The 24,154-nt window shown below is 35.0% G+C and overlaps 1 protein-coding gene across 1 annotated transcript in view; it reads right to left on the bottom strand.

Moving 5' to 3' along the window:
• Positions 1–22,796, bottom strand: part of LOC150101923 (uncharacterized) — a 1,001,066-nt gene extending 978,270 nt beyond the window's left edge. The window contains exons 1-2 of the mRNA XM_090399931.1: positions 22,749–22,796; positions 20,781–20,893 (exon numbers count right to left, since the gene is read on the bottom strand). Coding sequence (XP_090256057.1) covers positions 20,781–20,893; positions 22,749–22,796 — 161 coding nt within the window. The remainder of the gene's footprint in view (positions 1–20,780; positions 20,894–22,748) is intronic.
• Positions 22,797–24,154: the final 1,358 nt, after the last annotated feature.

The raw sequence follows: 24,154 nt of genomic DNA, 5'->3' as shown, positions 1-24,154 counted from the left end.
CGGTATGAAAATACTGTTATTATATAAATAAGGAAGAGAACATCTTAAAAGGCTTTAGCTTCATAATAAAATTTTTTAAAAGAAAATAAATATCTATTAACATGAGTTGCCTTGGTATTGAAAGGCTTTAAACACTACTTAAAAGATAAACTCTGCCAGGATCCCTATATTCATCTTTTATTGCTGCTTTTAAGGCAAACTTTTATTTCATTTTTTTCTCTACTTGGTATAAAATAGTAATGTTTAAAGCCCTTCTTTCATTCCTGTCTACTGTGATTACTATCAAGTTATCGTGCTGGCTTGACTCTTTAATAATACATTAATATACTGGGTAGTTTTTATACGATGATTTTCATCATATAAATTCATATCATGTGAAACTACCAATTATGCTTATTGGAGAACTGAAGTGGAATAAAAAAAAAGAGTATCGTGTTTAACCTTCAGAGAAATGTTCTTGGATTATTTAAATCAATTACAGCACTAATATGCTATAGCTTTACAAGGGATCGTGCGTGGATTCTCATTACAAAATAAATAAACAAATAAAATAAATACATGAATAAAAAGCGTTCCACAAATTGTGTTTTGTGGGATGTAAATACTAAAATTCTATGAGAAAATTTCAATGTTAATGATATTTTATCTCCTAAATATGAACGTATGCACCAGGAGTACTTATTTGAACAGTATTTAGATTGCATAATAATAATCAAAATGCATTCTAGAATACATTGTATAATTAAATTGGTAATTATATTAATTTATTTGGTGCCGTATTAGTCTAGAAGAAAATTCAATTATATGCGGATGATACTAAGTAGGAGAGATTTCTGATACAAAATTCTTGTAGACTGACTTAAACAGATATGTTTCATGGTTATGAGAACTGTGTAATAAACCGAGCATTGATTGCCTAAAATCATATCTGGCTTGTGGAACATTGCATATGAAGATAAAATGAAGGAATGTAGCCTTAACAAACATTACAAGTTAGTAAGGAGTTCTTATATTAGAGAGGGGGGGGGGAGATTTTGCAGCTGTGTCGAACGAGGACAAAAACTTGGGGTTATCTCTGGAGACTGAGGGAGGGTGTGATCAGGAAGAATTTGAGGGTTCTTTTCATAGCCTGAAGTGAGTGAATAGAATAAGCTGCCAGTGGACATTGCTTTCGATTAATGTTTTTAAGGAGAGAGGTAATGGGTATTATAGACTTATATCTTCTAGGGCTCTTCCCTCAACGAGTCCCTGACTCACTGGAGGTGGCTACATAATAATAATAATAATCTTTTCTTCTCCGTATCAAATACAATTATTCCAATTCTTTGTAAAAACAGATATGCTATAACGTTTCCATAGTAACAACAGCTCTGGTCACATTTCCAAGAACGAAACAAACTAATGTTCAAAGTGAGTAATAAAATACATCTCGTTCCAAACATTTGAGTTGCCTTACTCCAGAATTTTTTTTAACGTTAATTGCTGACAATGTGCATGGAGACTATTGAATTTCTACATTTTATATAATTTTGAAAATTAACTATAAACAGGTGACTATAACTATAACTATAAACGACTAGGGAAGTAAGCCCATATATATATATATATTACCTAGATGTTGACAAAATAAATTCACACGGCTGAAACGTGAAGATTTGTACGTTAATGCTTAAGCATATATTAGACATTTCATTCCATATTTATAAAATGTATCTAATTGAGACCTTAATGGGTTATATTGGCCAAATTAAGAAAGGTTTTTGAATATGTCCCAGTATTCAAGTACTGACTTTAAAATTATCCATGGCGTCGTACTAAGTCTGGGAATATTCTACATACTTGACAATATCGTTATTCGGCTTTGCCACATTGCTGACAATTATTTACACAATTGAGAATATTTCTGTTAAAGTTATTTGTTTGACAAGTATAAAGAGATTTTTGCATATTGTTTAAAGCTAATAAATCTAAAATTACACAAAAATAAGTAAGAAAATGATCAATGAGAAGCATAAAAGGGATTGAGTTTCGGACTACATTTTTATTTCGTGATATCGTTCATTTTCGTAATAATTGATGACGGCAGATGATGGAGAAGTTTGGAGAGAAACAACGGGAGCTACATCTGGTGTTTATTGATCTGGAGAAAGCATGCGATAGAGTGCCAAGGCAAGAGGTCTGGAGGTGTCTGAGGGAGAAGAAGGTACTGGAGAAATATGTCAGGTTGGTACAGGAGATGTACAGAAATGTGAAGACAAGAGTTCGGACCTGTCTGAGACAGACAGAAAGTTTTCAAGTAACAGTTGCTTGCATTAAGTCCGTTTCTGTTTAATACTGTAATGGAAGTGGTGACGGAGGAGATGAGAGAAGACGCGCGCCTTGGACAATGTTGTATGCAGATAACACCTTGCTGTGTGCAGATTCAAGAGAAGAAGCGGGAACTAAACTGGAAAGATGGAAAAAAGTTCTGGAAGAGAGAGGTATAAGACTGAGCAGAAGTAAGACAGAGTATATGTGTTGCACAGTGGGCGGCGGACAGGCGACATCTGGAGCTGGAAGGAAATGTCATCACGAAGGTGAGGGACTTTGGATACTTAGGTTCAACAGTGGAAGAAGATGGAGGAGGCTGAGAAGGAAGTGGGATGCAGGATACAAGCGGGTTGGAGGAACTGGAGAGAGATGGCTGGAGTGCTATGCGATAAGAGGGTGCCGATTAATCTGAAAGGCAAAATCTATAGGACAGTAGTGAGGCCAGCTATGACATATGCTATAGAAACTGTGTCCCTGAGGGAAAATAACATCAGCAGGATGGAAGTAGCAGAGATGAGAATGCTTAGGTGAATGTGCGGTGTGACAAGAAAGGATCGTCTGAGAAATGACTATGTGAGGGGAACAGTGAAAGTTACGAACTTAGGAGCGAAGATACAGGAAACAAGGGTGAGATGGTTTGGTCATGTGATGAGGAGAGAGGACGAATATGTGGGAAGAAAGGTCATGCAGATGGATGTGCAAGGAAGGAGGAAGCGTAGACGGCCAAACAAGAGATGGAGGAAGCTGGTAGAAGAGGACTTCAGGATGAAGAACTTGGATGTGGTGACAGCTCAAGACAGGAGGATGTAGAGGAGACTCATCATTAACAGCAACCACACTTAAGAAGGACAAGCTGCAGAAGAAGAAGAAGTTCATTTTCATAATAATTGAACCTTGAGCCTTTTTTTGCGTCTGTAGTCTAGACACATAATTTTGTTTAATTTTGGTACAATAAATCATACTACTGAAACCAAATTCTAGTCAAGATCCTAAATACAAATTTCATTCCAACCAGAGCGAAAATATTTTGACATTTCAAATTGTTTTGCCAATATTTTATTAATAAAAACAGCCACATTATAACCAGGACTGAACTGAATAAAGATTTTTTCAGAATGTATCTTAGATATTGAAATTCATTTAACTCCGTCATGTAAAATCGAAATGATTGATTTGTATAATTTCCGGTGCGTTTCTTTCAAAAACTTTGCAGATGTAAAATGATCTGCATTTATACACAATTACTCCAAAAATTTTTATAAAGAATTCCAGATGATGAATATGCTCGAGAAACAACTCCCATATGGACGAACAAAATGAATCGAATAAGTGCTTACCCAAAATAAATAAATAAATACAAATATTAAAATAGAGTCAAAACTGTAAAACGGCTTATGGAATAAACCAAATAGTGGTTCGAGTGGCAAATATATTGTTGGGCGAAGTATAATCCAGGTAATCCAGCGGAATAAGCAAAAGCCATTCTAGTGGAAGCCTAACAGGTTCGAGACCGATATAGTAATATTTTTTTCACCTGAAGACAACTTGGATTTTTCTCCTACAAAAAAAAAAAACAAAAAAAAACGACAGAGTAGTCGACGAGAACACGCATTTCATAAGTATAATGCACATCAGTCTCATTGACACATTCTGAACAATCTCTGAACCTGTAGGAGAAACCAAAAAGTGTTTTTCAAAGTCTAATTAAATGGTCTAAATTAAAGTAATCCCTTGAAAAAAAAATTAAAAAAAAATAAGGTTTCAGCTAGGAAAGAGCATATTTAAATTATATACTTTTAGGGGGACGAGAAGTGTGGATCATGTGACATTTTGTCAGGAAGAAATGGGCAGGGATTTATATTTAGAAAACAATGTGAGCACGAAGGAGTCGAGTATTTTCTTAGAAAAACAAACATACTTAAAACAAACTAATCTGATTTTTTTTATCACAAAAATTAAATTTGTTTTTTTTGTGATAAAAAAAAATAATTTTTTTTTCATCACAAAAAATGCTATTTCTCTAATTTTTCATTTAGAGAAATAGCATTATATATTGCTTTTTAATCATGTTTTTCAAAACATGTTTTCACAAGTTTGAGCATATCAATATCATTTCTTCATATGAATAAAAATAAAAATAAAATAAAATGACAACGCGGGAATTGCAAAAAGTTGAGAGACGTTTAAATGAGCAGAAGGAGAAAAAGAACAATGAACAGGAAAATAAGAAACAAAAAAGCAAGGAAACGGGAAAATCTGGAAATAACGAAAATCAGGTAAGCATTATTAGTAAAAAGAAAGGAGTTATTTGGTATGGTGACTCTATAATAAAACATGCTATTGATGAGAGAGTTATAACCTCGAGTTTTCCTGGAGCGAAAATTAAAAATATAACGCAAGTAATTCAAAAACAGAAAAGTAAACGAAATCATAGTTGTAGTAGGTATGAACGATTTAACTGGCGATAAGTTCAGTATGAGAGAGGACATGAAAGGGTTGCTGGAAGAGGTGAGAGTGAGAAAGTGAAAATCGTTAGTATTCTACCTCACTATGATAAAACGAATGAAAAAGAAGGGCTATGATGGCAAACGATTCGATGCGTAGGCTGTGTAGAAGGAATGGATGCGAGTTTTTGGATGTGTGGAGTGAGTCTGAAGAAAGATTGGATTTGTATAGGAGGGATGGCCAACACCTGAATGCGTTTGATATCAGAAGTCTGGAAAAACTAATACCTGATGAGACCTAACACAGAGTTAGGGAAACTAAATTATAAAGGGAAGAATGGTGTGAATGTGAGTGTAAGAGCGACAATGGTACATAACTGTGTTAATGACAGGGATGGGCTTTGTCATGGAAATGCTGACGAGCCGAGAACGATTTCGAGTTTGTGTTCGTCCTGTTCGGACCCATCATATGTGTGCAAAGATGTCTACATGTGTAAAGCATTGGAGGAGAATAGAGATCTGCAAACTGTCCAACTGTGTCAGTCAGAATGCAAACATGAGTATACAAAAGAACATGCAAGTAGATTATTATGTCTGTACACGAATGCTAGGAGTATCAGAAACAAAGGGGTAGAGTTTGGTGCCTTGGTCAATATGTTGCGACCTCAGATTGTAGGAATTAGTGAGATCTGGCTATCAGAATCAGACCTACTAACTGGTATCGAATGTAATGGGTACAGTATTTATAGGAAGGATAGAGAAGAGAGGAGAGGAGGGGCGTGCTGATGATGATATTGGATGACTTAAATTCAATTAGAGTTGAGACATATGAATGTAGTAATACTACTAACAATATTTCATGTGAAAGTGAGTTTGAAGCCATCTGGTGTGAGGTGGAATCTAACAAGACAAATTACATAGCGGAGTGTTGTTACAGACCTGGTGGATCAGTTGCTGGTGATGAAGAAATGCATCACCAAATAGAAAAGGTGAGCGCGAAAAGAGTAATCACAATGGGACACTTTAATTATCCAAATATTGATTGGGTAGCAGTAGAATCTCATGAGAAGAATGAAAATGCATTTATTGAGCTGTTGCGGGACAACTTCCTCAAACAACGTGTGACAGAAGGAACTCGAGGTCAAAGAGTGTTAGATTTGATTATAGTGTCAGAGTGCGTTTCAGTTAAAGACGTAACAATTCTGCCTCCAGTTGGTGACAATTATCATGCGGTACTCACTAACTTAAGTGATTAAGTTTATGAATGTTCTATTCAGAAAAGGTTACATGCTGAACTACAAAGCAGGAAATTATGGACAACCGATCCCATTCCACTGAGTTCAGTGGAATGGGATCGGTTGCTGGATGGAAAGAATATCGACAGTGCATGGGAAGCTTTTAAACAATAATTAAATGATGCGATATCAGAATGTCTTCCAAGAGTTCGAATAATAAATAGAGTGGGAGTCAAATGAATGTGTAATCTTATTAAGCGAGATTCGTAAGAAAAGGACGATGTGGAAGGAATACCATTTGCATAAGGATGACGTCCGTTATGAACGTGCATCAGGCTAGAAGACTCACAACTGTTGTACGGAAAGCAAAATCTGAGTATGAAAAGAAATTCCCTCTGCATGCTAAAGACAACCCACAAGAATTCTATCAATATGCTGCAAGTAAAAGAAGGAATAAATATGAAAGAATAACTCTTCTAAATCCAGATAGTGTGAGGGTTACTGATGCAGAAGAGGTTGTTCAGTTAATGAGTGTCCATTTTGTTAAAGCTATCAACCTAGTGTACGCAACATTGAGCTCACTGTCACACTAGATGAAGAAAAGCAGGTGTGTGACGCTGAGGTGTTAGAGCTGTTGCACAAACTGAATAAGAATTCAGCAATAGGCACTGATGGGATGTCAGCATGTGTGCTAAAAGAGTGTTCAACTGAACTGGCCATTCCATTGACCAGGATGTTTAATATGAATCTCATTACAGGGAAGATTCCGCAGGAATGAAAATAATGTATGGTAATTTCATTGCACAAGGGTGGTGCAAATTTCCTTGTATCCAACTATCGACCAATTAGTATCTCAGGAGGGGTGGGGAAGATTTTGAAAAAATTGGTTAGGGCCCGCATTCAGAAATGGTTTGACAGTGAATCTCTACTTTGCAATGAGCAACATGGGTTTACTAAGGGAAGGTAACGTTTTAGCAACTTGCTTACATTCTATAATAATGTTACCATTGAACTAGACAAGGGGAATGGATACACCGATGATACTTTTTGATTTTGCTAAGGCTTTTGACAGAATACAATATGGCAGACTGCTGCATAAATTGGAGAAAATGGGTTTGGATTATAGGATATTAGCATGGATAAGAGGATGGCTGATTGACAAATATCAAAAAGTGGTATACGGGGAATTTGAGTCTGCAAGGTTTAAGGTTACAAGTGGTGTACCACAAGGATCAGTGCTTAGTCCACTGTTATTCAATCTATACATTAATGATATTGGGAAGGATTTGAAAAGCGACATTGATCTATTTGTTGATGATGTAAAGATAGGTAGGGTAATCAGGAATGCTGCTGATATGCAGTCTTTGCAGAATGATTTGAATAGGCTGGAATTGTGGGCATGGGAAAATGGGTGTCAGTTCAATGTCAGTAAATGTAAAGTCATTCACTTCGGCATGATTAGATATTCAATGTCATATTATATTGATGGGATTAGACTAGAAGAAACTGATGAGGCTAGGGATCTTGGAGTGTTATTAGATAAGAAGTTGAAGTTTAGGGGCCATGTAAGAAAGATTGCAAATACAACTCAAAAGATAATTGCACTGCTGAAACGAACGTTCACATGTAAAGATAAGGATGCTATTTTGCCTCTTTACAAGGCCTTGATAAGACCTCACTTGGACTATTATGCGCAGGTCTGGTCTCCTGGTTTCCGTTGTAATTTTGATATATTGGAGAGAGTACAAAGGAAAGTGTTAAAAATAATATCAGGATTGTGGAATACTGGTTATGAAGACAGATCGAGAATTTGTAGACTGCAGACACTAGCAAACCGAAGAAAGAGGGGTGATGTGATTGAGACCTACAAACTTCTGAACGAGTCAGAATGGAATTTTTCAATTTATGGAGGTTGGGAAAGGACAAGAGGGCATCCTTGGAAGTTGAGAATGAATACTGCTAAGAAGGGGTGAGGGTTAGATTTTTCTCTCAGAGGGTGGTGCGTGATTCGAATGGATTGCCATTGGATGTTGTGAGTGCAAGCAGTGGGAATGAATTCAAGAATAAGTATGATAGCTGGTGTGCGTAGTATGTGGTCTCCCTCGATGAGTCTCTGACTCCCTAGAGGTCTCTCTTAATAATAATAATAAATAAATAAAGGATAAAAAAAATAAAAGGAAGATGTGAAAGTTGGAGTACACGAAGCAGGCGATGGAAGAAGCGGGAAGGGGAGTGTTTCGATTTCTTATCGATCTCATCGGATGATTTGTATTGTCTCATATGCTGCTAATGTTTATTTTAATGTCTAACAACGAATTCGTCCGCGTCAGGCTACTTGGAACTGATTCCTCAGAATACTCTTGGTTTTCCCTTCAATAATTCGTTCTGATTTTGACTTTTGCACCCTAAATGGACTAACGGATCATCCTAGTTGAAGAATGGAATAGTAATGACAATAATAACAATTGTAATATTTCTGTAATATGGGAAGAGAGAGAGATCCAAAAAAAAAAAAAAACATGTGATATTAAAAGTTCGAATACTTTGGTATTCGAACTGTACTTCTACGATTTGACGTGACGGACCCCCCCCCCTCCATCATTAAATATTAAAAGCAGATAAATAAAGCATATTTATTCGGATTAAAATTGTATAAGGCTGCTGTGTAGCCTTGCGCAATACAAACAAACGCCAGAAGAAAAACCGTTATAGGTTATTCTATTCGTTAACTAGAATTTTTTTCAGGTCGGTTCCTTAGAATAGTTGATCTCCAGCACAGGCAAACATAATTTTTAACTCCATATCTCAGAAAAAAGTCGATCGTAGAACACAGAATTTCAGACAACAGTGTTAGTGTTAAGGCTTAGGATCATAAAATGGCGGCAGTTATCTGTCATTTCTCTCTCTCACACACTCTCTCTTTCTCCCCAATGTATCTGATATAAGCCAGCCATAGTTTAGCTTTCGGTGACAGCCAAGGACAGGTTTTTTCTTCCACCATCCGACTTTCAAAAGTTAGAATAAAAAGAGCTTCACAGACTTACTCTGCTAGGGCAACTTTTTCCAAACTTTTTGTACTCACGTACCTCTCTAAAATTTTAGTAACACCGGCATATCCACTCTCAGGCAAAAACAATCTGGGAGTACAGGAGTACGCGAAAGGCCTACTCCGTTTCGCGTGGGAGTAGGCCTACCACGCTTTGAGAAACACTGCCCTAGGAGAATAAAAAAAAAAAGCATTTAGCCGATTTCTTTTTTTTTTTTTTTTGTAATAGAAGTACTGTGCATAACTAAAAAAAATAAATAAAATAAAATGGAGTTTAGATTCATTTCTAACGATGAGGACGTAACTTGCATCACATATGAACACAATCAGACTTGCAATTGTTAAAAGCCAAGATTGCAATCGAGAGATCGGGTCTTCTTATTTTTTGAACAAGACAGATGACTATTAACTGTTCATTCAATACTCATAGAATGAAATAGAACAGAAATATTTAAAAACTTCTGCCTCTCCAAGTAACTCAAAGTGGCAATAGGCATGGACTTTCTCATTAGACGGTGTGTTTGTGTGCTGCGTGCTTTCATAATCCTCAAGCAAGAATTGAATGCTTGAGATATTACTTAAAGACTGAAGCGGAGTTATAATACTCTTGATATTTTGAAATGTCGTGATATATATTACTTCATTTTTTTTTCTAATGGCATAAAATGTCTTTCTCGAACAAGTTGTAGCTTTAACTTACCAGATGACACGATTATCCTTTAATGTCCAGCATTATTGTAATATAAGCAGTAATTACAGGATGCAAAGAGAAAATCGTACACTTCCTCTATTAGAAAAAAATTCTGAATTCCAATTAGAATAAAAGAAAAACACGAGAAAGATCCATTCTTTCTGCTTTACTGAGCACAAAATTAAATATTCTAAACACGCATCGTTTTATGTCGGTGTTTTGCATGCCCAAAAATAATAAATCCTTAATAAACAGTGATGCATTCACAATTTTGCTCCTTAGAAAGTTTTGTTTGGCTCCAGGAAGATACAAAAGCTGTTAATATCCAGTTTAGGACTTATTTCATCCTGTACAAGGACGTACAGTGTTTAGAGTTTTAAACAGCACACTCTTGTGGACCAAGCTTATTTATTATGACTGGTATGACTAGTCCTGTGTTTCTTGTTCACGATGGTGAATATTTACTAGAGTTTTGTGCCAAGAAAGTTGCCGTTAGTTGACTTTTCTGAGAAACAGATGTTTGGCCAAACACCCAACCAACAACGCCAACTCAAGGCATGTACATTCAGCCCAACCTTTGCTTCAGCCGTGCCTGACACTTTGGGGTAGTTGAGGGGGCGAGATCCTGTTTTACTAGATAACAGTCATTGGGAAATTTCGCCATCTCACTCAAACAGCTCTTTAACGGTTTTTTTAAAAAAGTTCCAGATAGAGGGCGCACGTTATCGTAGTACTGTAAAACCTTGTTGATGACCTTGTTTATATTTGAAAGTAGACCTATTTCATTGCCATAACAAAATATGTTTTATTCCGTGAACACCAGGTGGCATTATATGCTAAATTCGACAGATAATATAGAATCTCTAAGGGCTATCCCTAATATCTGGAATCTTATTAACATTACATGAAGTAGGAACAGCCAAAATTATTTGATTAAATTATAAATATTAATCCTCAATATAGTTTAGTCCCAAATCCTTAAATTTGATTCTTTTTATAGAAGAATTCTATAAAAAGAATCAAATCACATGTAAAGAAAAAAAGGAAATGTATTTTGAAAAATATGGAGTTCTATAAGTATAGTTTCATTCTGAAAAACAATGTGGGTCTTATTGGAAATCAGAAAATTTATCAAACTTGTTTCGACTTAGTTCACCAATGAAATAGCGGACATTGGCACTGAGTGTATATATATATATAAGAATAATGGGAACCAATAACGTGAAGTCTACTATCATAACACTTGGTCAATGTACCATAATAACAGGAGCTAAGCTTCTCTTACAATATATCATTATATTCATTATATAAATAATAGAAACATCTGCTTACAAACGAAAACAATGAGGTTTCGATTTTCACTCGTCTGTTGACAGACGTATAGTGAATTATTGTATTATATTTCGTATCTTGTTATCAGCTCTGTTAATCCGAAGTCCAACAAGGTTGGGAAAGTGTAATCGCCGTACTATACAAAACTTTTAATAGTGTTCTTTACGAATAGAAGATTTAAAAAGCGGGGGAGGAGGGAAGAGTCCACTACTGAAAAAGCATAAGTAGATGGGGGGGGCTTAAACAATTTCTTAACACTATATTCCAAACTGAGAAGAAATTGCTTGAGCGATGCGACCTGTAAAAATAGCTGAAAAAATAACAAAAAAAATGACGTCAACTATTTTCATAGTGCTTCAGTTCTTTCATTAATTTACATTTTACAATTCAAATCTCGTGGAATGCGTTCTGTTGAATTTCTCCTTCATATAAAATGACATACCGATAATCAACTTTGATCAGGAGACAGCGAGTCGAATTTTGGACCTAATGATTCTAGTAATAAGAGCCGCCAGTAATTCGATACTGGCTAGAGGATTATTGCCAGACTCTTGGTAAAGTTCATTGCACTAATTATGGTATTTGTGTTATGTTTTTGCAATGTATTTTAGTATTCGCCATTCTATGATGAAAATGCACAAATAATTTAAGCGCTAACATCGTGAACGAGACACAGAATACAAGTGAGGGATAGAAACAATAAAACTTATTTCACTTCCCAGAAGGAGTTCTTTGTATAGTGTACGAACAGTGACTGCTCGTGGCTTGAAATCGTGGGGATCCTGCAACTTTCGAAATACACATACAAACTGTAAGTACAGTGTATACTTTGATATTTTATCCTGTTTGGATAAAATATCAAAATTATGATAAAAATTTAAAAAAAATATTAAACATGAAAGAAAATTGTTTATTATCAATAAAATTATACAGTTTGGTATAATTCAAAATTATTTAAAAATAAAATCCATTATCATAACGCCAATTTTATTTTCTATTCTAATTTTATTTTCTAAAATAAAAACTATAACAAATGTTTTGTCTTTAATTGTAATCTCTAAATATTTAAAGAGACGAAGTGAACACGATAAGCACTACGAACACTCTACTACATATGCTTCCGCGCGTAGCAATATGACACTGTGGTAAACACAGTGCTGCTAGCGTCCTTCGCCCTCCTAAGTACTACAAGATGGATTTTTATTATTTTTTATACAAAATAAGAGAATTGTATAGGATTGTTGATGATAAATATTACAAGCAAATATAAATAAATTAATAAATCTATTTATATATCGAGAAAAATTGGGGGCGCTGCAGTTCCGTAGTGCCTATGCACGAGCCCCCCCCCCCCCCCCCCTGTGTACAAAATGTCTAAAACCAGCTTTAAAACAAACCATCTAAAATAAAATTGAAACAAATACCTAAAAATAGTGCTGAAAAGTGTGAGCAAATTCTATCCGGGTCTGATTAGAGATGATATTACCATCATCATCATGAACACACACGTGACTATATTACCACATTTAGAAACCGTCAATAATATTATCAACATTTACTGATCCATCGCAAGAAAATCTTTCAAAGAGAGAGAGAGAGAGAGATCGAAATACACTCTGGCGCTTGCAACAAGAAAATATTAATCTTGACACCATTACACAAATTAATGCCCACACATGCCTTGAAATGACTCTCATTATTTGCAATAACAAAAGTTCACAACCTAACCAACCAATCAATGAGTCTCAGAATGTCCTACAACGGGTCGACAGCAGCTTTCCTCTCCAAGTTCACATAATACCGAAAATTTTCCGCTACCAACACCTCCTCTCCCCTTTCTTCAACTTCTCTCTCTCTCTCTCTCTCTCTCTCTCTCTCTTTTAATTCTTCATACTAACGATCTACTGATAGTAACCTGAACGACCACAGAGACAGATAAGTTACCTTTTAAATTTTATATGAATTTTATAAATCCATATAGAAAGCCTCATATTGCCAATTTAATTAGCTAAAAATGAGTGTGTGGAATTGTGAAGAATACAAAATAAATAAATAAATAAATAAATAATAATAAAATAAAATAAATTCACTCATATAATATTTATAATCAATGTAGATATAAATAATTATTTTTTAAAATTAACTTCTAAATGTCGGTTATTAATTTATTTCTGAAATTATCGCAGTTTATTTTAACCAATACTTAATACTTAACCAATTTAACTTAATTAAACGAAATCATAAGTTTAAAAGTTATAATTTATTTCTTACGTACAAATTTGGGAGAGACCAAACCTTTGCAACACGTTCAGTTTAATTAAAAAGAAAAACTAATAGGGAACGAGCATTTTTTTTCCTTATGAGTTAATATCATGGAATAAATTTCCATACTGATGATAACAAGTCTGGCATGATAGTTTTTTAAAATACATCGAAAAAAAAATGTTTTAAACTATGCGAGTTGTGACTAACAGTCTGACCAATTTCGATGAAATTTGATAAGAGAAAATAAATGCATTCATTTCGACAACATGATATTCAGGGCCCGAAATTATGTGACTGCTGCCTAATATGCTGGTGATTGATATATGAGTCTAAAGAATTCGATAGATTTCGATGAAATCTTTTAATCGGATACAGCTGCATTACGAAATAATTAATCAATTTATTTCTAAGAACAAATACTCATAAAAAGAGTCAGTGAACAATTTTGTGTGATCTGTTAAGTACATCTTTCCAATCTTAGTTTTATTTTAATTTTCTGAATAATTATCACGTCTTCATTTTTAGCATTTAGCAGATTTTTCAGTTATATACTCATATTTTTCTCGTAATCGGTGTATTTGAAAATAAACTCATTGCTACCAAAATATAATTATCAACCGACTTAGATGACATCCCCAGAAATTTCCAGCTAGAGTGGGAATGAAGAGTTTGATATACTACTAATGCAAACATGTACCCTACTTACGAGTATAAGAATTCCTCAGTTTTGTAGCCAGTGTATTCACGATTCGTGCACCAGTTATAATTAAAAAAAAAAGTAATTCCTCGGAATAGAACTCCATATTCTAGTAACTTTGATTTTAGTCCAAGCATACTTTAAATAAGATAAACTTTTTGAAAAGAGGAATTATGACCTCTGCTATTTCCCAACTACACTAGGAATGTTACTAATTAAGCATCAGTGTATTTTCTTTAGAAACCAGTTTGGGAACTTAGAGGAATCAGTGCATTTGTATCTCTCAAAGAACATAAGTGGGGAAAGCAACCAGAGGGAATGAGGGACGAAAGAAAAATGACAAGTATCGATGAATTTGACTGAGACGAAGTGACTAATTATATGAATGAGGAAAGAAATGGGGAAAATATCCAAGAATATGTAAAAGGGGCGTTTTACGAAGATTGAGGGTAAATAGAAAGAGAGAGAGAGAAAAAAAACATGTTTCTGAAAAAAAAATTGAAAGTAATAGACAAGGCAAAATAAGTAAAAGGAAAGAGAAAAAATTAAAGTTATTGTTGGTACTGGTGATTTAACATAGTTTTCTGCATGAGAGATTTGAGTAGATGAAGTGTCCAGTGAACACCGAATCATGCATTCAATTGTCAGTTTGATTTTCTTCGGATGCTTCGTCCCCAACTAAACTGGATGTTCAACGTGAAACAATAAAATCATCGAAGTTACTATCCAAATTCTTTGTGGGTTGCGGATGGCCACGTGTCATGGATCGATTATCATAACAGGAAATCCGCTTTCAAAATCAACTTGAATATTTCTTTTATTCACGACATGTTGCTTCCTGTCTACTTAGGAGCCAGTAAAAACTATAAACAGATTCATGGTCCTGCCGACTCGGTAATAAATAAACATTTAAATTGGCTGTGATTGTTCTTTTTTTGTATTGTTTTTTTAAGCATCGTTTCATTAGTGGCCTTCGTCTATTTAAATGCAAAGTTTTGGAGCAGCTGTCTGCACAATAGAATCTGTAGGTGTCAAGGTCGGTGCCGTCATGCTTCGTGATTCGCAAAAATAGGATGAGATTTCATTGTTTTCTTCCCTATTTCTCACCCCCCCCTCAACCCTTGTAGTAATTATAATGACTTCGAAAGACACCCTTCCTTGAAATTTGAAGATACTCACGAATTCCCAGTTCTCTATTGCACAAGTCTCTTCGCAGAGTCATCAATTACATTCATATTGGGTTGTTTTAATTAGCTATTGCAACTGAGCAGAGGATTGCACCTTCAATTCTTTATATTCGTAATGATTAATTGAGCTTATATATAAGCTCACATTTCAAGGTTCAGTCCTCTGCTGAAGTGATCAAAGCCGAATGACGCAATCTGTAGAGATGTAAACAGCGAACAGCGTTTTGAATTTCCTATAATTTAGCGAAAGTAATATTCCGAATTTCAGATAATGAAAATGAGCACATCAGCAAGTTATCAAATTTGGGATTGCAGTTTACTCATTGAATGCACAGTTCAAAATAAATAAATAAAAATAAAGAATAGGAGTAGAAAAAGAAATGACGATGGATAAAAGTTATTAGAATTTTTCATCAGAAATTATCTCAAAATTGGAAATAACTGGTTTGAGAAAAGACAATGCCACAAAATTATAAGGTTCACCTTTGATAAAGAATGGAGCAAGATAGTCATGGAGAACAAAATGGGCCTTATTTTTTTTCTATTCCTATTCTTTATTTTGCCTTCTATTGCTTTAGATGGAGATCATAGGCTTCTTATAGCCATTTTTAAAGTGTGTATAAAGAATAAATGTGACAAATAAAAAAAGAGATAGAAAAAGCGAAGTTATGGATGTTGAAGCGGACTGAATTAAAGCAAGAATTTCAGTCTCGACTCAGGTTCGAAGTCGATGATTTAATTATAGATAATGTAGATGAGGAATGGGAAAAGTTTCAGGATGTAACGGTAGCAAGAGCAGAAGAGTAGAAGAATAAGTGAAAGCAGAAAAGGAAAAAAAAGACACAGCTAGTGAAATGAGAGAATTAAAGAAGCAGTCAAGTAAAAATAAAATAAAATAAAATAAACCTTTTCGGAAGTTCATAAAAACCAGATCTAACGATGATAGAACTATAATAAATTTAGTTTAATCCTTTATCCAAGTGTGAGCAAACAAAGTTTGCGCCTGAAAGTATCTTCAGGACTGGGGTAAGGTGATACATCCCTAGGCAACTCGGAGCAAAGGTGGACCAAGTTCTCATCACTCCTATCTCAGTATCTCCCATAATGCAAAACACATCTCCTTGTAAGGGAAGGGCCACTACCCAGACTAGTTTCGACCTTTATTGAGGTCTCTTCAGTGGGAGCCAGGCCCAAGTGGAGATACCAGGCAGAAGCATTAGCAAGGTCATCTCCTCTTATAGGAGCTGCCAAACGGTGTACCACCTTTTTATTAAATTACTCTGGAGTTTTTTTATTAAATTGCCCGAGTGAAAAATAAACTTTCAAGATGGTAGAACTATTTATAATCAGAGAAAGATCCATGTAAAGTGTAATTAATTAAAGAGGAAAAGATAAAAAGCTGGATTGAATTTACAGATAAGTTTGAAGAAGATATTAATGAGAGATTGTTCACACACGGCATTTTTATTTGCTATAGACCCTTCTGTGCATTTCGTTCGTGGGATTAATATATATATATATATATATATATATATATATATATATATATATATATATATATATATATATATATATATATATATATATATATATATATATATATATATATATATACTGTATATACAGGGTGTTCGGGATAAATTTGACATATTTATAATTAATTATATTTTTCCGTAAGTTACATGTATTAACACACACTTCTCTTCATTTAAAAGTTTGGACCCTTCTTCATTCATATACAAGATGTCAGAAAGGATGGATAGCTGGAACCCACCTGAATCATGGAAGAGAATAACTTGTATCATGATGATTCGTGCCCGCCATCAAAATAAGGATATTACGACTGCTGCCCAATGCTCCCTGAATACAGTAAAAACAATCAGGCATGAACTAGAGACTTGCAATGGTGACTACGAGGATGTAGCAAGAAGAAAGATCCCTAGCAGACGATCTGATTGCGTTCGTACAGCAGAATTCCTCGCAAATCTGCAGGAACAGGTGTTGAAGAACCCTGGCATTGGAATTCGGGCTTTGTTCGTGGAGTTGCTAACTGTAGTCAAGCCCTGGATAACAAGGGTAGCCAATGGTAGGCCGTATGTATGGCAGCAGGATTCGGCCCCTTGCCACACCTCTGGGAAAAGTCAAAAATGGTTGTCTGAAAATTTCTACGACTTCACCAGTCCAAATGTTTGGCCTCCAAACTCCCCAGACCTTAACCCCATGGTTTATTTTGTATGGGGCGCAGTTGAAAAAGACACCAATCGCACTTCCAGTAATACAAAAGCCCAGTTAATGGATAAAATTAAAACAGTTTTTGCGGCCCTTCCCAGGGAGACTGTAGCATCAGCTTGTTCGAGGTTCCGAAGCAGAATTGAAGCTGTGATCGATGCTAATGGTGGTTATTTTGAGTAAATCTTGTTGATAGTATTGTAATTAACTCTGCCTGTAATGTTTTTTTGTCAATTCATTAAATTTAATAGATACAAAGAAGATTTTATTTTTCCTTACGAAACTGTCAAATTTATCCCGAACACCCTGTATATATAGAAGAAGAAACAGAAACTGAAAGAAGAAATAGCTGTTTTCAGATGTGTGGAGAGGTTGTCTACATTAAGAAGAGCTACAAAAGAAACTCGACAAATGGAACAGTGTAACAAAGAACTATGGGTTAAATATTAATAACGGGAAGAGTGAGAGCATGGCTTTAAACCGTAGAGAAAATGCAAGCGTTAATGGTGTTAGACTCAATGGACAAGTCTTGAAGCCTAGTAAAAACTTAAAATATCTGCAAAGTATACTATTAAGTGATGGAAGTTTACATCGGGAGACAGTGAGAAGAATTTCACTATGCCAAACCTTTCTTAACGGTGTAAGCTGTCTATTTTATGAAAGCGATTCCCACAGAAGTGCAGGGTTTTGATTAACATAAATTACTTTTTCCAGTTTTGTCTTATACAGTAGAAACATGGAGATTAACAAAAAGGGACAAAAGCAGAATGCAAGAATGGAAATGAAAGTTTTAAGTACAATGTTAGCAAACACATGGAAAGATAATATATGAAACGTGGACATTAGCAATGATTTGGGAAATGCTTGTGAACTCTCTCTTGAAGTGGTTCGAACATATAACGAGAATGAATTTAGAATGAATACCAAGAAGAATGTATTAAATGAATTTGAGGGGGAAGAGACCAAGAGGAAGATCACGGAAAAGATGGAAAGACCATGAGAAGAAGATTTAGAAGAAAAAATATCTGAAATTTATTTCTCTACAAAGAAATAATTTGAGAGAACTGAAAGAAATGGGGAGCTTTGATCTGCCTGACCTGAAAGTTTCTATTGGACGAGTTGTTGGTAAAGAAAAGAGCTTATCCATTGACTATCTTGTTCATGAAATAGAATATCTCAAAATGAATTGTATAATATATACTTAAAATACAGTGAGGTTAGAAGTCTATTTTTCTTTGTAAAGAAAACAATAAACTGTGTGTGTCAGAAAACACTCTTTTTACTACGAACACTGGAAGCCAGTGTCTCTGATAGGTGGTTGAGGAGAGAAGAATTCCTTCTGTGCCTTACAACTCTCAGAATTTATCATATAAGGTTACGTAAAGGATCGTGCACACATGACAAAGCGACTTTACCACAAAAATTATAAAGCCAAATTGAAGACCTCAAAGATAAAGTTACTCAGATAAGTTCCTAAATATTATTGAGCTAAGTTACAGGTTGGGTGTATCCTGAACTATATGCAGCTCACATTGAAACTTTGTTCGCTCCAAATAAAAAGATTTAATACTTAAAATTGTTGTTTACAATATTCGTTATTTCATCTTAACTTTTCCAATTACGGACACATCAGTTTAACTTCTTTAGGTCTCAAATAAATTCAAATACTGTTTTCATTCTCTCTCTCTCTCTCTCTCTCTCTCTCCATCTGTTGAAATTCCTGATAATTTCTTAAGTAGTCTTCTTTCACAGAGCCTCGAAAGGCGTCTTCCAACTATTGAGCCATTTTCCTTCTCACAAATCTTACTGACACCACACATGTAAGTTTACAGAATCCGTTGCGTCATCTGTCACGTAGTTTGAAGCTCAGCTCGTGACCCTCCCACTCCCCGAATACAACCTAATCAGATAAGTTCCTCGCACAAGGATGCTTGTCTATTACGACACGCCCAAAGTGACAACTCCTCAGGATCGCTCACACGCCGTACGAAACACCGCAAAACTGTACGCATGTAAAGAGTCTGAATACCCTGGGTCAAGGCGATGAATGCGAAGTATCCGCCCCTGTAGACAAAGATCTGAGGCACTCACTCTCTGCTTCCACTTAAGAAATCACCTGTATTTGATGTGCTTCTTTTGTTACCTTCCAGCTGGTGGTTACTTTGAAAGGAAAGTTTGTGTTTCGTAGGTTATCTGATCAACAAAAGGCCGACACAAGCAAGGAACAACACCTCGAAATCCACCGTAAAGTTCCGTTTCTTGAGACAACGAGTAAAACTCAATTTTAAAGTGCGCCAAGAGTTAATAGTTTGATCGCTATCTGGCTTAATATTTTCCGGATACATTTTAATTTCAGCAATTGTTAGAATTACGCACATCTCGCCAGGAAAAGGAATAACTGACAACATTAAGGCTAGTTGAGCAAAATTACTTTCCCAAGAGAATAGTGTCTTAAATTTCGAAAGTTGTCAAGAATGGAATTGCTCCAAAAGTCCATTCTGAGCATTAAGAGAATGTTCGACAAAATGGAATTATGTGAACAGAATGGAAAATTCTAAACCGAGACAGTTAGTTCCGGAATTTGTTTTGCTTTTCGAGCATTTTATCCTTTACAACTTTTTTCAATTCTCCTTTAGCACTGTTGTTTTCCTTGCTTGATGAAATGTACATCAACACTTTTCACAGGATAACAATATACAAACATTCGCATCCTGTGGCGACTGCCAATTTGAATGGTCACTGCATTCCGCTGTTGATCCAAATTTATGAGTTCTAAACAAGCAGCAGAAGTTCGCGGTTGCACATATCACAGACAAATAGAGAAAAAAACTTCAAGAGTTATATTTAAGATTTTCTATCGCTAGTCATTGCCAGATTGTATCCTCACTTGGTTATAAGAACTAATGTCCGTGTCCAAGATACAACAGCTCAGTTTTCTTTTAGTATATCGGCGAGACCAAGCAATGTTCCATGATATTTCTGCCATTCCTAAAACTCTGCTGAAATACTGCTATATACTGCATCTGTACTATACAGTACAGATGCAGTATATATATATATATATATATATATATATATATATATATATATATATATATATATATATATATATATATATATATATATATATATATATATATATATATATATATATATATATATATATATATATATATTTTTTTTTTTTTTTTTTTTTAAATTTATTTTTCAAAGTCCGGAAATCCTGCTCTAGAGACCAAACATGTAACTTTTTCAGCCACTTCAGGCCTCCAGTAAGCTGGGTGGTGGTCTCGCATTGGGAGACGAAGTTTCGTCTCCCACCTAAAGACAAACATCCCACTCACGGTCGGATTCGTGATGATTCAGACTGTTGGAGAGTAGGTAACGGGTAGATTGGAGAGCGGGTCAAGCTAACCACTCGGCCAACTCGTTCGGTACTTAATCGAGGATCTACAATCTAAAAAATAATAATATTAAAATAAATAAATAAAAAAAATTGCACTTTCGTCTTCCTTTATTTTCCACCTACATTACTGAGCATTTTCACTCCAATGGAAATGAAATTTGGCGTATTGAATACCTGTTTCGAAGGAGAGTGACTGACCGATAATATTCAACTTAGAACCAGAATTTCAGCAGATCGAATTTTGTCAATAATTCTTGTAATAATAAGAATAGTCAGAGGCACTTATTATAAGAGTTGTTACCACTATTCTTTATTTTCTGTCATTATAAATATTATTATATTCATCCGACATATATTGAAATAAATATCGGGAACCACCCAAATGCAGAAATAATCTTTTGAGAAAAAACACATTGTTTTCAATTTTTCTATTTATAAAATAAATAAATGAATAAAACTGACCTCCAAACGATCATTCGCAAATGACACACCCATATCGAGTTGTTTATTTATTAATAAACAGATATCATTTATATTCAAGTCATTATGCATTTTGATTACATTTTGAGGCCGCTCCCTATTTAAATGTACGGCATGTATACAAACTTTGTTTCTCTGCATTTCTAATCACACTTTCTGATTTAAATTTAAAAAAAATAATCGTTAGGTGCTCATGACAGATGCAGTACATAAGTATACCGAAGAAACGAATCTCTAAAAATATTTATAAATTCCTTATATAAAAAAGATTGACGAAAATCACTGAATAACTAGAGATGATTTTAACCTAAGCTACGCTTTTTTTCCCCTTTTCCTTTTTAAAAATGACTTTCTTCATGACATCACCTTGTAGCAGGTAATCTGAGTCAATGTTGGAACTCAATGTTATTATCTTCAGTACAATGTTAGGTGTTTTAAGGAATGATAACATCAGTTATAAAACTGTTTATTATACTAGCTAAAAAAAGCGATTAAGTTGCTCAGAGTGAATCATAGCAATGTCCTGAGGTTTTATGCTATTTATGGTGAATAGCTTAGTGGGAAAACGTCTGCTGAACTTGTAGGAGGCGAAAATGGGTTGTTTCAGAGCATTTACAAAAGGGTTTGGTCCTTAGGTAACAATAAGTCACAGTCTGAGTAAGAAGAGGTTCTCAAGGTCACGTGGATAATGAAAGAGTCACGTGATTCTTTTTGTTTGAAGTACGAAAACCTGTTCTGTGAATTTTTTTAATGCGGGAGAGGGAGGACGTTCCAGTAAATTTTATATCCTTTCACAAAATACCTCCTCTTAGAACTGAGAATGCAATTATGGAAGAGCAATATTGCCATTTATGCAAACTTTCTAAAAGAGCTGTTGCCACAGCAACAATACCGAAGTGGGCAAAGTTTTCCTAAACACACAACGGCCAATTTGCCAAAATCTTCCTGTATTAAAGTATCCCTTTAACTCACCCAACTCACGTAATCCAATCACGTTAAACTACTAAATTTCAGTGAGAAGGAAAACCGAATGGTGGGGTGGTAGAACAGCAACAATTGCTGTCATAACTTTTTTAAACCTACACACTGTGTCACCATCTCTCTCTCTCTCTCTCTCTTATCACTGTGTAGGCGAAAGATATTTCTCAGTCTTTTCTTAACCTCTGTGTCAGATGATGTCACCATTCACGCAATCTACTAAATCAGTCCATCCCCCAGAGGGACAAATGCGTGGTAGAACCTTGCTATGAAACTGCGGTTCTAGAAAGAGGAGTTGTGTCATAGTTTTAAAACAATTTGCTTTTTACGGAAATATATTCCATTCATCTCTTCCGGCCATAAGTCACGATAAGAAAATTCTAAACAGCTATTCCACTCCCTCGAGGTGAGAAAAGTATTGAAAAAGGATACAGAGAATGGTTCTTACCTTGCTTTTAGGATGCGTATTTCTTTTTGATTCCGAACTCATTCGCATGTTATTTAATGATCTGAAGAAGATGGCTTTCACCTCCTTTCTCTCTCTCTCTCTCTACAAATAGAAAAACTAACGTCATTCAAGGTCACCGCAGTAATTTTGCAGTATTATTTATTTATGTTTAAGTTGTACAATTGTAAATATAATAAACTGGTAGTTGTTTAATAGCACCAGACTGCTGCTAAACGGATAGGTTACGTTATGACATTTAAAGATTCAAGACTCGCCTTCTTTAATCATTGACCAGAAGGAGAGCATACAATCAATTGCGAATCCATCACCTGTCTATTGAGCAAGAGTATCTTCGTAAGTCGAAGAGTAGCATTTATGAATCGCTTTTATGACACTACGAAAGTGCAACTGAACATTTGAAATGTAGTGAATATTTCAAAGCATGGTTAGACAAATTCTGATCACGATATGAACCCACACAGCGTACTCTGCGACAAATTGCGCTTTACCTTTGTTTCGAAATCCATGAGAAGATTGGACTGCATTTAAAGGCTTTAGTTTTTTGGGTTAATATTGCAGAGATTTGAAATCTCGTTATCTAGTCTGGTCTCTTTTTTACCTTGAACATTGTAGCAAATCCAAATTCTTATTGTACCAATGCTTTATTAATAAGTTTTAAAAGAGGTAAACCGTGAGTAGACATAACTATACATAAAAATATAACGGAAAAACTCACGTAGAAAAATTATTTAATGGTATAATTTTCGCCCGTGTGTCACAGGCATCTTCAGTACAATTAGGCACAAAAATTAAACATTAACTGACAATTCCAAAAAGCGCCACCTAAGTAGCTGGTGTAAGATAACTAAAAAGGTCAATAACTTTCCTAAAAAAAAAAAAAAAAAAAAAAAAAAAAAAAAATTAATACAATAAAAAGTTAGGAAAGATTAGCTGATTTGTAAAGTACTATCTCCCATAAAGGGGACAGACGTAAGCCGTCGGATCTGTTTAAGTTAGGAGAATGAAGTAGAGTTTCACATGCTTCTTTATAAAGGCGTTCCATGAGAAACTGACTTTTGTGAAGAACTCTTGTCTTTTTCCAATGAACTCTGTGTCTAGTGAAGATGGCATGTTCTGCAAGTCCAGACTTTTCAGGTTTAAAGTATTCAATATAAGATTGGTGTTCTTCTAGCCGAATGGAGGCAGATCTTCCCGTTTGTCCGAAATAACATAATCCACAAGAGCACGGAATCTGGTAGACACCTGGATGACTGAGATGTGGAAGCTTGTCCTTGGGAGAAGCGAGAAAGGTGGAGATTTTTCTAAAAGGTCGAAAGGCAACAAAAATATTCAGTGGTTTTAAAATTTTTGCTATACGTTCACTGATGCCTTGTATATAAGGGATG

Source organism: Typopeltis vanoorti, chromosome 11, assembly GCF_054136105.1.
Source record: "Typopeltis vanoorti isolate ZY-2024b chromosome 11, IOZ_Tvanoo_1.0, whole genome shotgun sequence".
NCBI lineage: Eukaryota > Metazoa > Arthropoda > Arachnida > Uropygi > Thelyphonidae > Typopeltis > Typopeltis vanoorti.
This window is presented reverse-complemented; position numbering and strand designations above follow the sequence as displayed.